The sequence below is a fragment of the Cariama cristata genome, unplaced genomic scaffold (genome assembly GCF_000690535.1).
Source record: "Cariama cristata isolate BGI_N322 unplaced genomic scaffold, ASM69053v1 scaffold8777, whole genome shotgun sequence".
NCBI lineage: Eukaryota > Metazoa > Chordata > Aves > Cariamiformes > Cariamidae > Cariama > Cariama cristata.
Window position 1 is genome coordinate 5893 of NW_009626018.1, and position 15949 is coordinate 21841.

General features: G+C 35.2%; 1 protein-coding gene across 1 annotated transcript in view; it reads right to left on the reverse strand.

The window, feature by feature from the left end:
- Window positions 1-368: 368 nt before the first annotated feature.
- The window catches only part of LOC104164499 (translocating chain-associated membrane protein 1-like 1), a 19505-nt gene continuing 3924 nt past the window's right edge, over window positions 369-15949 (reverse strand). The window contains exons 2-11 of the mRNA XM_009703841.1: window positions 12039-12099; window positions 9427-9545; window positions 8374-8490; window positions 8226-8284; window positions 7327-7411; window positions 6931-7001; window positions 6741-6845; window positions 4444-4587; window positions 3435-3595; window positions 369-436 (exon numbers count right to left, since the gene is read on the reverse strand). Coding sequence (XP_009702143.1) covers window positions 369-436; window positions 3435-3595; window positions 4444-4587; window positions 6741-6845; window positions 6931-7001; window positions 7327-7411; window positions 8226-8284; window positions 8374-8490; window positions 9427-9545; window positions 12039-12099 — 990 coding nt within the window. The remainder of the gene's footprint in view (window positions 437-3434; window positions 3596-4443; window positions 4588-6740; window positions 6846-6930; window positions 7002-7326; window positions 7412-8225; window positions 8285-8373; window positions 8491-9426; window positions 9546-12038; window positions 12100-15949) is intronic.

A 15949-nucleotide genomic window follows, 5' to 3' on the forward strand; every position in this document is an offset into this window, starting at 1 on the left:
TGGTACAGAATTTTGATTTTGTAAAAATCAGATGAATAGGCAGATAATTTAGATTTAGGCAGCCTTCTGAAGTGTCTGTAATGCAAATATCACAGAAGTGTAATAACTTCTGATCACAGTATCAGAAGATCAAACTGATTCATCTGTTTTTATTGTCAAAGCCAAGTGAAATTTGAAGATGACTGCTGGGTTAAGGTAGATCAAAGATGATCTTGTCATAAATGTAGGGTTATTAACAAAAATATTTTTAAAATATAACCTGATAGTGTCCATTGAAATAGTAAGACATCCAAATAGCAGCTCTGCAGTGTCAATTTTTAAGTCACAGTCTTCTGTCAAATGTTATCTTCTAATACTAGCTGGTATTCTCATACTGGTTTTGATTTTCTTGGCGATGCTCCACCTTCTAATTTTGCTGCTCCATTGACAAAATTACCTGTAATATTAAATTACAGTAAACAATCACAATTTTGCTTCACATGAAAAGATACAGAAACTAGACCAGGGGAGGGGGAAAGCAGAAAAGCTTAAGTATTTGCTTCTGTCAAAATCAACTTGCAGTTAGGACATAAAATATTTAAGAACTTTGACTATACAAAGTCAGGAAACAGACAAAAGTTGCTTCTAAATCTAGTCTCCTGTCTCCAGGAGCGACAGGTGCTTCACGAATAGTATTAAAAATAGGGCAAATACAGAGTGGTCTTACCAACATAATTTCTTTCAGGTTCCAGGGGAACCTCAGTGACTTCTTGAGGTCTAACTTGCATTTAGACCATTGTCTTATTAGCTACTGACAGACTGAACCCCAAGAATTAAATCTCAATCCATACTTTTGCAGAAATTACTTCTACAAATTCTTTGTATTTTATATCCTTCTTGTGTTCATTTTAAATGTGCTACTACATTAAAATTGTCTACTCTAATCTTGTTAGAAACAGCAATCTAATTTGCTATTTACCTGTTTAAAATTACTTAAAGTTTTAGAACTCTCTGGTGTCTCCTATCAGACCTTTTTTGAGCTAGGTGGTAGTTAGTCTCTCCCCTTTCTGTCATCTTTTTCTCCATCTTTCTGGCAATAGTCTGTGTCTTTTCAGATGGGGTCATCAACATCACATACAATTTTTGGGATGTAGATACACAGATTTATACAATGGGTAAGTACATTCTAGCTGAGGGTTTTTTTGGTTTTGTTTTCTTTATTGCAACAAGGAATTAATCTGATGTTTGCAGGAAAAAAACCCTCATTAATATAAAATCTTTCATGAGACAAATGCTAGTTTGAAGTCCATTGTTGCGTATCTATACATTATGTTTCCTTTTCCCTCCTTCCATAATATGCATTACTTTGAGTAGCTTAGAAATTTAAGAATTCCATTGCAAATTAGGAATTTGCCATTTTTTACTTATTCCATGTTTGCAAGATCTTTCTACAACTCTCTGCTATAAGAAACTCTGAATAATTTTGTTTGTAGACTTTGTTACCTCAACAGTTTATTTATGAATATGTCAGCATAGAAACTGGTTGGGCCCCATTGGTAAGCTGTCTTCAGAATGCCAATTTACCGTTCCTATAGTTACTTACTAATTATTCAAAATAAGTATTAATCAATGTTTTTTCTTCTATGGCATCTTAGTTTAACCAGGATCTTAGTTTAGTTGTTGTCCATTATTTCTTCAATCATTTTTACTGATTCCTTAGGATTTTTTTTTCCTATTATATATCATTCTTAGTATTCCACCAGTAGAGCATGTGCTATCCTAGACAGTCTGCCATTTCACACTTACTAGCTTTGTCTGTCATTAGCTTTAGAAGCTCAGGTCACAGCATGAAGAGAAGCTGCAACAGGACAGATGGAACAAAGCAGTATATGAAGGATTTATGGTACACTTAACTTCTAGTCCTTCTTTTGCCCATTAAACCTGAACTAGATTATTTTGGCTACATAACTCTCCACAGCTAACAACCTCAAATATATATTCTTTTCCTATACTGTCGGGATCCTATGCAAATCATGGTTAACCACTGTAGAGACCCATTGACTGCAAATGAGTCTAAATTCTCATCTTAAGAGCTAGGGAACAAGAGGAGTCTCTACCTTCAAGTAGACCAAAGAAATGACTTACGGCTAGTGCCTGCAACTAAACTACTGGCTTCATTGGAACACAAGCTCTCCTTCAGAATATTTTGACAAGTCTGAATACTTTTGCACTTAGAAATGAGATAAACAACGTACAACATCTTTCCACATATGCAGTCAGCGAGCTATAATGCCTGTGCTCTTCTTTGTTTTGCTCAGTTGAATTAAATGTGAAGTCAAACTACAGTATCACTTCAGCTATTGCAAACTGTAATCATCTTGGGAACTTAAGAATTGCACTAATTTCATAAAACAATACAGAAAAGCAATGAAATTATTCATTTGGAAAGGACAGAAGGATCTGAAAGACTGGAGAAACAAAAAAGAAGAAAGCATCTGCAGCTACATTCAGAGCAGAAAGTCCGCTCTTGAATGATAAAGAAAAACGATGTTATGAGCACCATTATGGTCTGGAAACTTCCAACTGGTTTCAGCTAATGCTGACTCAGCTAGTAATCTCTGAATGTAAAGAGCTTCAACTCCTTTTAGTAGAAGCTAATACATAAAGATCAACTTCAGAAACAGAGCCAGCCTGTGGTAAAATTCCCAAGAAACTACATTTTTTCTAGCTCTACTGAAATCTCAGAAGTGATTCCCAATCTTTCATACATAACACTACCCAGTGTTTTATTTATATGCTAACAAGAATACGAAATTTCACTCTACCAAATCTTCATAACTCACGCAGCTCATTTAATTGATATAACATTGGAATCTGGAGATTATACAACATCATTTAATCAAAAGCCTTTCTGCATTAGTTGTCCTTTACCAGCTACTATGATGTTCCTTTGGAGTTCTCTTTCAGTGGGTTTGATGTTCTTTACATGATGTGTTTTTATACAGAAGAAAAAAGAAATTTAATTTTAATGGTCTGAAACATAATAGAAGCAGAATTTATGAAATATAGTAGGGATTTTGGATGATACTTTTTTTCTGATGTTAAATCAAAAAAATTTTAGCAGCATTGTAAAAAATTTATTTAAAATGGAAAGAAAACCCTGAAATCATTAAACCCTTGCATTTAGATGAACACAGAGTTCAGTGAATAATCCTGAAGATTACCCAGGGCTAACACTTAATACAGTTAGCACTCTGTGTGCTGTCCTGTTAGCAATATGGAATTAGAGAAGAATATGCACTAACATTTGAAGAAGCTATAATATTATCTATATTCTCTGCATGTCAAAGACAGATGTTTTTGTTCTTTTACAGAAAGGAAAGATATAAGGTGATACACCTGGTATAAAAATATTTGGCCTAGAAACAACTTTAAAAAAATATTATGCTACTGACCTCTGTTTGGTTCCTTTTTTGTTCGTTTGTTCTTTGTGTTAGTTACTTTTTTCTTTGGAATCTGGTTCTTAACATGCTCTCTCCATTTCTTCAGCTGAAAATTTATAAATTTCCACATCATCCAGGCTTGTGTTAGACAAACAGCACCCAGGCAGCCAATCCTAATAAGATTTGAGATTTTGGAGACAGTTAGATAGAAATTTCAGTTAACCATTAGAAGGCTGTAAAACTATATCTATTATATTTTTTTCTCCAAAAGTCTACTATCAAAACAATTAAAATCTTCATACCATGGGAAACCAGATGTATCAGAAGCCTTTACCCAAGACAAGATGTGTCACACAAGAAGCGAATCAAAATCGTATATAAGTATATTGCTAGAAGCAATCAGGTTTATCAAGGAGTTATGACCATAGCTTTCAATGGCTGATAGGAAATTGTGTCATTGAGGCCCCTTCTGCCAAGCAATCTATGAATGAGAAATTACGTAGATTCAAAATCCCTCCCATGTACTTGATTACAGGCATTAAGTTATAAAGCTGAATGTTGAAGTGATGAGCTTATGCTGAAAAAGTAATAAAATTTTAAAATTAACAAGCAAGAATAAAAGATATTTTAAAATATTTTAGGAAGGCACCAAACAAATAATTAGTTAAAAACTTATGAGTATTAATATCACCAAATGATACTATGTCTAGTATAGACATGGGGCGGGGGGAGTTTAAAGAGATGATTATCCCAGGCTTTTTGGATAATTACCAACAATTAATTTTTTAAAAAAAACTTTCTTTTTTCTTTCTTTTTTTCTATTTCCCATAAATTCTGTTCTGCTACTTTTGTGAAAAGAAGATAGAAAAGAGAACACAATTTCCCTACCCTTAAATACCCAAGAGAAAAACATCACCCGATGAATTTCTTCAAAACACATTATCATCCTGCATAGTTTTATTAAAAGATATTTTGAAATGCCACATTATGCAAGCATGAATGTCTACTAGCCTTGTTATACCTCACAGGGAGAACATTGAAGTTTCCGTCTGCTATGGAAAAACCTGGATTCTCTACTCTTGCCAGACCAAATCCAAATGTGAGGACAGATAAAGTTAGAGTCAAAAGACGCACCATTACAAAAAGTAAAGCCCAAATGGTAAATCTGAAAACAAAATAATGAAATTAATGTGCTTTGTCCTTTTAGTCCATTTCTTTTCAATAAAGTTAAACATACAAAGAACTTTTCATTAAAATTTTCTGAGCAATGATAGGGAGGTGTCCACAGAGGGGACCAATAATTACAGAAACACTTGGTCATCTGCAAACATTCAGCCCCGCCTCATTACACAAGCTTTTGACTAGAAAACACAATGAAGTAAAAAGATGCATCTTAAATTGTCATTCGTGCTGTAAGCCATTTATAAGTAATGGTGATGCTATGAGCCAGAAAGTTGATGCTAAAGGTCTAATATATATTTATTAAACTGTTGGAAGATCAAGAATATATATGTAATTTTTAACAGCCAGATTTTCATAGAACAAGGAGAGAAGGTAATCAGTTAGCTAATAAGTAACAAATGACAGTTATTTCACTTCATAGCTAATAGAGAAAGATGTTATCCTGCAGATTTTCAGCATCTAGAAGTTTTTGCTATAGGACATGGAAAAAACCCTGAAGAACAGTTTTATTAAACTGACAATAATTAATTTAGAAAATTGGTATTATTACTGCCATTACATAAAGATTTCTATAGGAAAAAGACTTCATATCGTGTGACTGATGGATTAAAAAACACACTACCAATGTGAAAAAAGTACCTTTCCAAAATTTCTGCAAAAAAAAAAAAAGAAAAAATAAATCAGCTTGTTCAACAGATTTCAAACTTAAAACATACTTCAAATCTCTCACAGTATAAGAAAGACTGCTTAAAAAACAACTCTCTTCACACCCTTCTCCAAAAAAAGATTTTGAGAAAAGCTACAGTGTCTGGATGTAGAACTATAAGAAGAAAGAATAAATTCTAAGCTAGGGAAAATCTCATATTTGACATTCTGCTGTTTGTACAGTTTACATTATAAGTGCTATGTGTTGCAATAGAAATAAAATGCCCCAAATACTTCTGCAGTTCATCAGCTATGAAAACCAATTTCTATTTCCAGTTATTTAAACTGTTGTAATATTGCACATGGGATAACTGATTTCCAGCCAAAGACAGACATAGTTGCTTATCTGACCATTAGAGTCTTCATAAGACGGGAAAATGTTTTCTCCTAATCGTTATATTTAGCTTTCATGCTTTTGGATGGTATATAATGAAAAGCAGATAAGCTTATAGCTCAAAAAAACCTCACAATTAAATATGACATACAAATGAAAGATAAGCTAACTTTCTTCCACTTTCCTTATTTGCATCAGTGAACATTGATTTTTTGCAAATAACATTCAGCATACCTATTTAAAATGTTAGCTTTAAGGAACAACACAAATGAATCTTGTAAAAAGACCAGAAAGAGCAGCAGCATTACACTGCCTTAATGTAGGCTGCCTGTATGTAAGGAATTGCATGAAAAGAAGCAAGACGTTCATGATAATCTCTTCCAGCTGGGCAATCACTCAGAAAAGGAAGAAAGAATAAGAGACAAGAACACATAAATGGGACAAGGCTGCTTTATTCCAACTGGAACCTCCAAAAGTCCTTGCATTCAAATGGTGAAACATATCCAAACCTTCCTAGCATGCCTCACAGTTAAATATCTCAGTTCTTCACCTCGTTCCATTCTCAGCATTACTTTTATACACATTAATTCTCAAAATAGTTGAGAAACTTAATCAAGAGATGTATAATTGAAAACATCTTATCAACTACACATTTTGAGACATTACCTTCTCTGTTATATAGTTACTTCCCTTTCTCATCTTACCAAAAGGAGAGAGACCTGCAAAACCTTACAGGGAATGCTGCTTTTATTACTTCTTCAATTAATTGTTTTTAAAAACAAGTGTCCCTACATACAAACATTTATGAACATTTAAGCAAACAGGCAACTTACAGAATCAGAAGCCAATACACAGATATCTGACATGGGACTTCAGCAAAGGTTTCAGCAAAACCTTATGGTGATGATCATGAAGTGGTGTATTTGCTGCTTTGACTCTATGTAATGACAATGACTTGCTTGTGAATTCAAAGCAGGTAATAGTGGACATTGAACAATCAATGTTTGCTACCCGAGTACTTTTACATATATGCAAATCTATTTACATGCAATTAATAAGCAAAGTTCTGAATTTTAATGAATACATGCAAGATTTACCCTTTCTGCTTGTTTTCATCACTGAAGTAGAAAAGACGCGAGGCATGAAAAATTAGTTCCACTAAATAGTGAGGTATCATCAGAATTAGCCCCAAATGCTGCAAACTATAAAACAGAAAAGCTAGAAATTTTAATGAAATTATAAAAAAAGGAGATTCTATCTATTCAAAATGGACATGCAAATACTTACTTTAATATATAGGCACCAGAGATATGAGCAATGTAAAGGCATATATAACATAGCTGCCTTGGAATATCTTCCTAAAATTAGAGAAATTATAATAAATGCTGTTAAAGTTTAACTATATTTTCCAAAGAAAAATCTTATCATTCATTAGGTTTGATTATTTTTCCACACTACTGTACAAATTTCTGGAAAGACTATCTGAATCAAAAACTACAGACCACCTAGACTAAATTATATAGGAAATGCAAGCAATTAAAAAATATGAATAATATATAAATAACTGAATATACAAATATGAAAATGTATATATTTATATAGTTAATATAAACAAAAGTATTAATATGAGTAATTGGAAAGAATAGATATATAATTAACTGTCTTGACAACCTCTCTCCATACCTTTCGGATCTTTTGGAAGTATAGCTCCGGCAGTGCATGAAGCCAATAGGCTATCTGGCAAATATAGAAGAATTTTACCTGAAAACTAAACAATAATTCAGGTTAAGAAAACACATCATTATGCGTTTTCAAGCTTTCAACATGAGATACAAGATTTTATTTCATTATCTTAAATTAATTCATTCTGACTCATTAAAGTTTATGATTCCTAAATCACAGGAACCACAAATACAAAACAAGTCTGTGGTGACAGTTTTTTGAATTAGCATCCATAATCTTCTTGATAGCAAGTTCTGAATCACCTTTTGAGACAGTAGGAAAGAAAGAACACCAAAAAACCTAAACCACAGAAACAGTTTACCTGTGAGCAGCTGAACTCCCTTCCTAAAAAATGTGTATTATCTCCCTTCCCTCTATCACACTTGCTGGAGAAAAATGGGTGTGGGGGTGGCCCAGACAAACACCACTGTTTTGTAAGTCATCTTAATTTAAAAAAAAGAAAGAAAAAGAAAAAAAAAAAAAAAAATCACACTATAAATCCCCTAATTTGAAAATTCTGTCTCTGACAAATATGTTTCTTTAGCATGAAACAGTTCAGCAGTTCTATCATGTATCCCATCTTGCAAAGACTTTCACTTTAACTCAGCTACCATGGTTAAATTAAAGAAAGGTAAGAACACACGTACATATCTCTTGGATAGATGTTCAATTCATCAAAAACTACGTTTGGATAAAACGGCTGGCAGTTTTCAGACAGAAGAAAGTATTTTCATCTAGTTGTCATTCTTATAAGGTATCAATGTCATTACCTTATTAGTGGTTCCCCAAAATTTGGGGTAGTTAAATATTCAGTGATTAGAAGTACTAGATTTTTTTCAAATTGAAAACAGAACACTTACAGCATACGAGAATGGGGATAATCTTTCCAGAGCGAGGCTGGGTTCATCATGAATTCTTCCTAAAGAAAAAGGCCATTGATTTAAGGACCCTCTTAATACTTTAAGTCTGTTTTTTAAATAAAAACAGCAAATAGAGTGACTTACTTACTGCATTCAAAATACTTGCTCCCCATATAAATGAAAATGAGTAGAAAAATGCTAGCTGTCCAGATTCATTGAATTTGCTGTGCTTTGTTTTTGACAAATGCAGACGTCTATTAATTTTCTAGAAACAAAAAGCAGATCAATAAATGTAATTTCTAAAACAAGGAAGCTATTTGGGAGTTAGTGTTCACTCCTGAATGTTTTTTCTTCTCCCCAAACCTCCCATTCCTCAATCAAAATACATAGCTCCCACCATTTAAGACCTTGATTAGCACTTTGCATGACAATTAGCTTCAATAAGACTTGCCACTATGGTAAAGTTCACATGGAAAATATTCAGGTAATGTATTCAGACAATTTCCACACACACACACACCCCACCCCCATAATCACAGTCACATTGCTAAATTTTTCACATCTCTTTGCACACTTGAAAACCACTTGAGCTTCTGTGGCTCAGATGGCCTATTTGTGAAGACATTCTGAGACCGTTCAATAATAGATGGTCTTCACAATGGCTTTAACAAATGCATTTTACTTTGCAACTGAGTTCGTGTAAAAGAGCACACAGTGAAGTTTGAGCTCCCTCTTTAAGGCAAAGCTCAGCCGAGAAACAGAAATCCACCACTGCAGTAATTTTCCTTTTTGATCTTCTGAATCTAATGCAGCAGACCTCATTCACAGATATTTTGAGTAGGGCATGAACATTCAATGTCTGTTTTTACAGGAAAATGTAAGTTATATTGATTGAAAGATTCAGTGGTTTATAACATTAATAAATTGAGGAAGTATCACTATAAAAAAATATCACAGAATCATTATGGTTGGAAGAGACCTCAAAGATCATCAAGTCTACCCATTAACCTAACACTACCACTAAACCAAGGTCTATTCAAATTTTTGTCAAAGAACAAAAGGATCAGTCATAACAGGACTTCGAAATTATAAACCATTCCTTGCACTATGGCTTACACTTAACTTGAAGAAAAACTCTTAGCAACTGATGGCTAAAAATAACATGATTTAGAAGTAAATTATATCCCAGTAGTAAACTTACATCTAATACGTACTCCTGGATTACAGCATGCAGATTAATAGCTACGAGCATGTAGAAGAAGATTGTGGCAATGTCTTTTGGACCATAGTCATAAAAATTAAATTGCTCACTGTTGTCATCTAAAAAAAAAAAAAGCGCATATTTTTACATTCTTGTGAACGTGCATTCTGCAAGTGAAAAAGGGCAGCAGTGACCACTGTTCTTGGAAGTTACGTTAAATTGATACAGGATACTAGTTATAAGTTTTATATTTTTGAAAATTACTTTTAATGCCCAATTAGATAACTTAGAAGTTCTTTTCCTTCAATATAATGATATAGTTCTAAGCCTAGAACATACTATGGAGAGCAGTATACACTGAGCTGTAGCTACAATCCATTTCTTTCATCTAAGCCATCAAAAAAGGAAAAAAAAAAAGAAAGAAAAAAAAAAAGAGAAAAAAACTAAAAAACCCCCACACGAACACCCTATCCTCTATACTTTGGTAGAGACCAGATGAGACTCCATCTTAAGAAGCGTGACTACACATAGGAAAAAAGAAACTATATAGTGAGGATAGTATCACTGGTAGTTCAACACATTGGTAAGTAACAACTTCGCCAGAATTAGTAATATGTGCCTATAAATCAAAAGCAAAATTGCCAAAAATCTAAAAAGAACATTCACATTGTTACAAAAATACTTCAAATGTTTGTATTTACCATGTTAAAGTGTAGGAGAACTTACAAATGAAATTCCATTTAAAAAGCATGTATCAGGAGCAGTAGACCTAAGGAAATCTTATTTTGTAGGGATGTCTCTCCTTTGGCCCACAAACACCCATTACAACCACCTCACTTTTCTTTATGCATCTGAGACACTGCAATGGAAAAGAATGAACTTGTACTAGCACTAATCAAGCGCCACACTCATTGTGATTTACAGGCTAGCATGTCTAACATTTACATTCTTCTGCTTTCACTTAAGAGAGGGCGTTAATTTGGATGCCTTTTGTCTATACAGCCACCACTTTTCAGAAACATCAAGGAATTTTGTCATCTTTAAGACTTCTACCCTTTGTCAAACTCTGTGCTGTCCAAATGCAAAATAGCAGAAATACAGGCATCAAACAACTTTTTTTTTTTTTTTTTTCCTAAAGGAAATTAGGCTAGAAGGTGTCAAGGAAGCAATTACTGCTTCCCGTAACATGAGTGGTACATCAAGGTCCTAATGCACAGGACATCCATATAACTCTAAATATCAGACGTCCTGTTTCTGCGTTTGAAAGCAGCTGGTGATATAATCAATGAACAAGTAATTGCATAGCAAATGCTATTTCTGCCTGGTCCCTGCACTGTTTTTCAAAATAGACCTTCACTAGTAATATATTCATTGTTTTCAGAGGGACAGAGCTGAGACCTCAAAATGGCTTGTGCAGAATTCATCCACACCTCCTATTAAAACTAAAGGAAGCTATACCTTGTTCATTCAATTGTATGTATATATACACATACATATATATACATATTGTATGTGTATATACATATATATTTATAGACATGTGTGTATATATATACACACACAGACATACACACACCTGCATGCACCAAACACTATGAAGTCACATCACGGGTATCTTGGTAACTGACACGTGAATTTTACTTTTGTCTCTGCTATAGGAGATTTCTACTTGATGCTGTTCAAATACCAGTAAAAGAAAAAGTCCACTGACTGTGTATACCTCAAGTGTTCAATGTTAAACATATCAGGAAACATTTGCAAAAAATTATATATATTCCTCACTGCAAGTAAAGTTGATCAATGCATTGTTTTGAACATATTAAATGCAGTGGGAGTGCTACATTATTTGGAACAGTTGCAGCACAGAGGTCTCAAGATTAGAACAAAAGTCATAGATTTTTCTAATTTCTCTGGACCTTAGTTCCCCATCTGGAACAATTCTGCCACAGTACGTATTTTCTCCAAGACATTGTGCAGATTAATTTCTGGAAAGAATTGAAAGTTATCAATACTATTAAGAAAAATTAAGTTATCAAATAACGAAATGCCATTAGCTTCTTACCACTTGTATATAGTACAGCAGGTACAAAAGTTTTTAAAAAAGGAAGTATTTGGGGGGAAAAAAAGATTCAGTACTTTCTCCCTTTGTTATTTAAAACCATGATTGAATCAGCAACATCAGTTTCTTGAGAATAATAATGTGATATTTTTGAAATATAAGCCACAAATCCACTACTAATGACATAAGAAATCATGAATAAGCAACAGATATATAGAAGATTACCAAAATATTCTGTTACTCAATAACTCCTGTTGATTGCATCAAAAACTGGAAAGAATGTGTGCTTTTCACATTAAAATGCAAGTTAGTAGCAGTGTTAACTATGGGAAAAAATAACCCAGTGTTATTCACAAGCAACAGAGAAAACACTAGAATGTTTGACTGAATAAAGTATTAGTAAATTCAAACGCAGACAGACAAATATGAGAGTTCTACTATAGTATAAAAGTGAAATGAATTGAAGTCTTGAGGGGGAAAAAAAAAGTGATTTTTAACAGTTGAGTTCTTGCATTACAAAAAAAAAAAAAAAAAAGATTTGATTTAATCTCACCAGTGGTATAGGTGACATTGTACTGCACAGCAATAAAGATGATGGCATACTTGGCTGGGACCTGAAATTCAAAAAGAAACAAGGAAAAAGTATCAGATTTTTCAAACAAGCTAGACTATAAACACCCAAAACTAGAAGATTATGCCATCAACAAATGTTCTCCCACACATGATTTAAATTAAAGAGGTCCCAAAAGTGTTATTTGTCTCCCATAAATGTGGAGGCTCACCTTGTTGTAAATCCTTTAACATTTGCTGCATAGGGTCAGGACTTGAATTATGTCCTTTTAGCTAAGGATCAATTACTCACTGTTCTACTAAATAACATTTTAAAGTGTTTAGCAGTATAAATGGCTTTAATTTATTTCAAAAGTTGAAAGACTGTCTAAATTAAATCAGATGGAAAGTTTCACCTAACTTTGCAAGATATTTAAATAAGTGATGTTCTGGCTAAGTGTCTGTGTAAGTAAATAGAGTATTCAACACCTCATAGTAGAATTATAAGATTCATCAATTTCTTGTATGATAAAACAAGCAATTTCTAAAAATTACAGTACAGTATACTTTTATGTTACTTTTCCTCAAGTGGCAAAACTATTTTTTAAAACAAACAAACCCAAAAAACCCCCAACAGTTTCAGCCATCCCTACCTCTTCAAAATGTCTTCCCATTTCTGTGCTGTAGTATATTCAGCCCTTAGCTGTAACAATGGAACTGTTTATAATGTGGATTACTGTTGGACCCTACAACTGAGTAATAAGAGGTAAATATGTTTGCGTAGTTCAGTTGGAAACATTTCATTATCTGGTTTGCACAACTTCAAAAAGAAACAGTTGTGCTGATGTAACTGAAAGAGCGGTAAGCTATAACACACACAGGAAGGTAGTGGGGGGAACCAACCACACACTCTGGCTCCTTTGCTCAAAAAAAAAAAAAAAACCAAACCACAACAAAAAAACCCCAACAACGCACTACGGAATTACACCCTACACTGCCAATAGCAAATACATATATTATATTTGCAAGCACTCAGTTACCTAGTTCATAAATCAGAGAAGTACAACAGGCATAATCTGAAAACTGATGAAAACAAAATACATTCTTGTACCTTTTATGCTTTCTCTTAAGATGATCTTCCTAGATATGACTTAAACCAGAGAAATACAAACTAAAACAAGAAAGGTATTTTCCTCAGATGTTACAGCATCTAATTTCTGAAACTGCAACTAAGAACATTCAGATGTATATAAAACAAGCATTAATTTATCCAGCTACAAAGTAAGCAAGAAGCACAACAATGCAAAAGAAGATCCTCCATAGCAAAAAAGGGAGAGGAAGGCAAATGGCTTCAGTACACTGGGAGTGCACCTGTGAAATTAAGTAGTAGAGGAGTTATAATACTGAAGAGTGCTTTTAAGAGGATATGTCAATAAGGAAAACGGAAGTACCCATTTTTCCGGCATACAAAATTGACTTTCAGACACTGCAGTTCTGTGAACAATTTAACCTTCTGTAAGCCAGCACTACCATCAAAAGAAGCAATCCTGCCTTCCTCTTTACTATTAGTTGCTTCTTGTGTCTGTCCTACACTTGTACCATCAAAAGTAGTGGTGTGGCGAATTGGACAGGAAAATTATACATGTTATAACTGACCCAGCAAAACAGGAGGGATGAGAAAACCCTATTAATCTTTACACAGATTAATTTCCTAATATGCTGCACTGCTGAGCCACAGAAGTTCTTTTGTGTGCTTCATGGGGTGAACAAGCAGCCAGAGCATCAATACCAATTTAAAATGTTCATGGAATAAGCGTGTGAAAAATTCATTGCCAACTACTGGAAAGACAGGGAAAATACAGCTAGTTGCATAGGTATCTATGTAATCAGCATCTAACTGAAATAAACATGCTTGCTTTCAGTAAGTCGTCACTCAGGACCCACAGCAACAGCCTCCCTTGTAGAAGGGCACTCAGGGTAGCACCTTGTAACTTCAAGCAGCCCCCTTCATTAGGGAGCTTTCCTGAGAATAAGCTTGCTGTTTGGGTTTTTTTAATGCTCTTTAGGTGAAGAGGGTAGTAAGAATCTTTGCTAGAGCCCAGCAAGTCAGCTTTCTGTTTGTCCATGAAGCATACAACATAATACTACAAGCATTTCACTCTGCTGGAAGTATGGAAGCCCCATTAAGTGGCATTCTGTGGTAAGACAGTGATAGATACAAAGCTGATGTAAATTGTTCTAGGAGGAAAGAATTCCTATGAAACTCTCACAGGTGATACTAGAAGCTTAGAAAGAACCATACATACTAAAAGAAAGGTTTCTTTAGAAGACAAGGCCCGCTCTATTGTCAAGAAAAGGAGTAGGATTGGGCACATAAAAGACTATAAATACTCTCAGAGGAGGAAGAACAACGAAAATAACAGTTAACACACTAAAATTTAACTGCTGCTTTTCAGTATGTTATAATCAGAGCGAATCTCCTTATGCACATCTATTGACCTCATAATGGTCAGCAAAGTTGAGGTATGGGAAAGTACAATTAAGGTGGATAAACAACCTTAGGCATAAGAATTCCCCTTAAAGAAATTCGTACAATTGAATTTATGACATTCTAACACATATTTCTAATTTTAACATGCTTTCTGGTTTTGGATGGTCTCACAGATATGGGCAATTGAATGCCGCCTAGAAAAGAAAATCCTGTGTTTACTATAGTACTATGTAAGCCAAGCAAACCATTCATTAGGCAGAAAACTGTGAAGTTTCATTGAGGCCCTCTGTAGACAGATACGAGCAGCCTCATGTTCACAAGCCCTAGTCCTCATGAGGGACTTCAACCATCCCAGTATCTGTTGGAGGGACAGCACAACAGACCATAAACAATCCAGGAGGTTCCTGGAATGCATTGATGGAGCATCTCCAAGTGACAGAGGTGCTATGCTGGGCCTTGTTCTCACCAACAAGGAGGGGCTGGTGGGGAATGTGAAGCTCAAGGGCAGCCTTGGCTGCAGTGACCATGAAATGGTAAAGTTCAAGACCCTTAGGGCAACGAGGAGGGTACACAACAAGTTCACTACCCCGGACTTTAGGAGAGCAGACTTTGGTCTCTTCAGGGAGCTGCTTGGCAGAGTACCATGGGATAAAGCACTGGAGGGAAGAGGGGCCCAAGAAAGCTGGTTAATATTCAAGGATCATCTCCTCCAAGCTCAGGAGCAATACATCCCAACAAAGAAGAAGCTGGGCAAAAACACCAGGAGGCCTGCATGGATGAACAAGGAGCTCCTGCTCAAACTCAAACACAATAAGGAAGCCTACAGAGGGTGGAAGCAAGGACAGGTAGCCTGGGAGGAATACAGACAGATTGATGGAGCAGCCAGGGATCAAGTTAGGAAAGCTAAAGCCCCGATATAAATAAATCTGGCCAGAGACTTCAAGGGCAACAAGAAAAGCTTCTATAGCTACATCAGTGATAAAAGCAACACTAGGGAAAATGAGGGCCCTCTCCAGAAGGAAACAGGACAACTGGTTACCTGGGATTTGGAGAAGGCTGAGGTACTCTGACTTTTTGGCCTCAGTCTTCACCAGCCAGTGCTCCAGTCACACCACCCAAGTCGCAGAAGGCAAAGGCAGGGACTGGGAGAATGAAGAACCACCCACTCCAGGAGGAGATTGGGTTCAAGACCATCTAAGGAACCTGAAGGTGCACAAGTCCATGGGACCTGATGAGATGCGTCCGCACACCGTGAGGGAACTGGCGGATTAAGTGGCTAAGCCACTGTTCATCATATTGGAGAAATCATGTCAGGCCGGTGAAGCTCCCACTGACTGGAAAAGGGGAAACATAACCCCTATTTTTAAAAAGAGAAAAAAGGAAGACCCGGGGGACTACCAGCCAGTCAGTCTCACCTCTCTCGC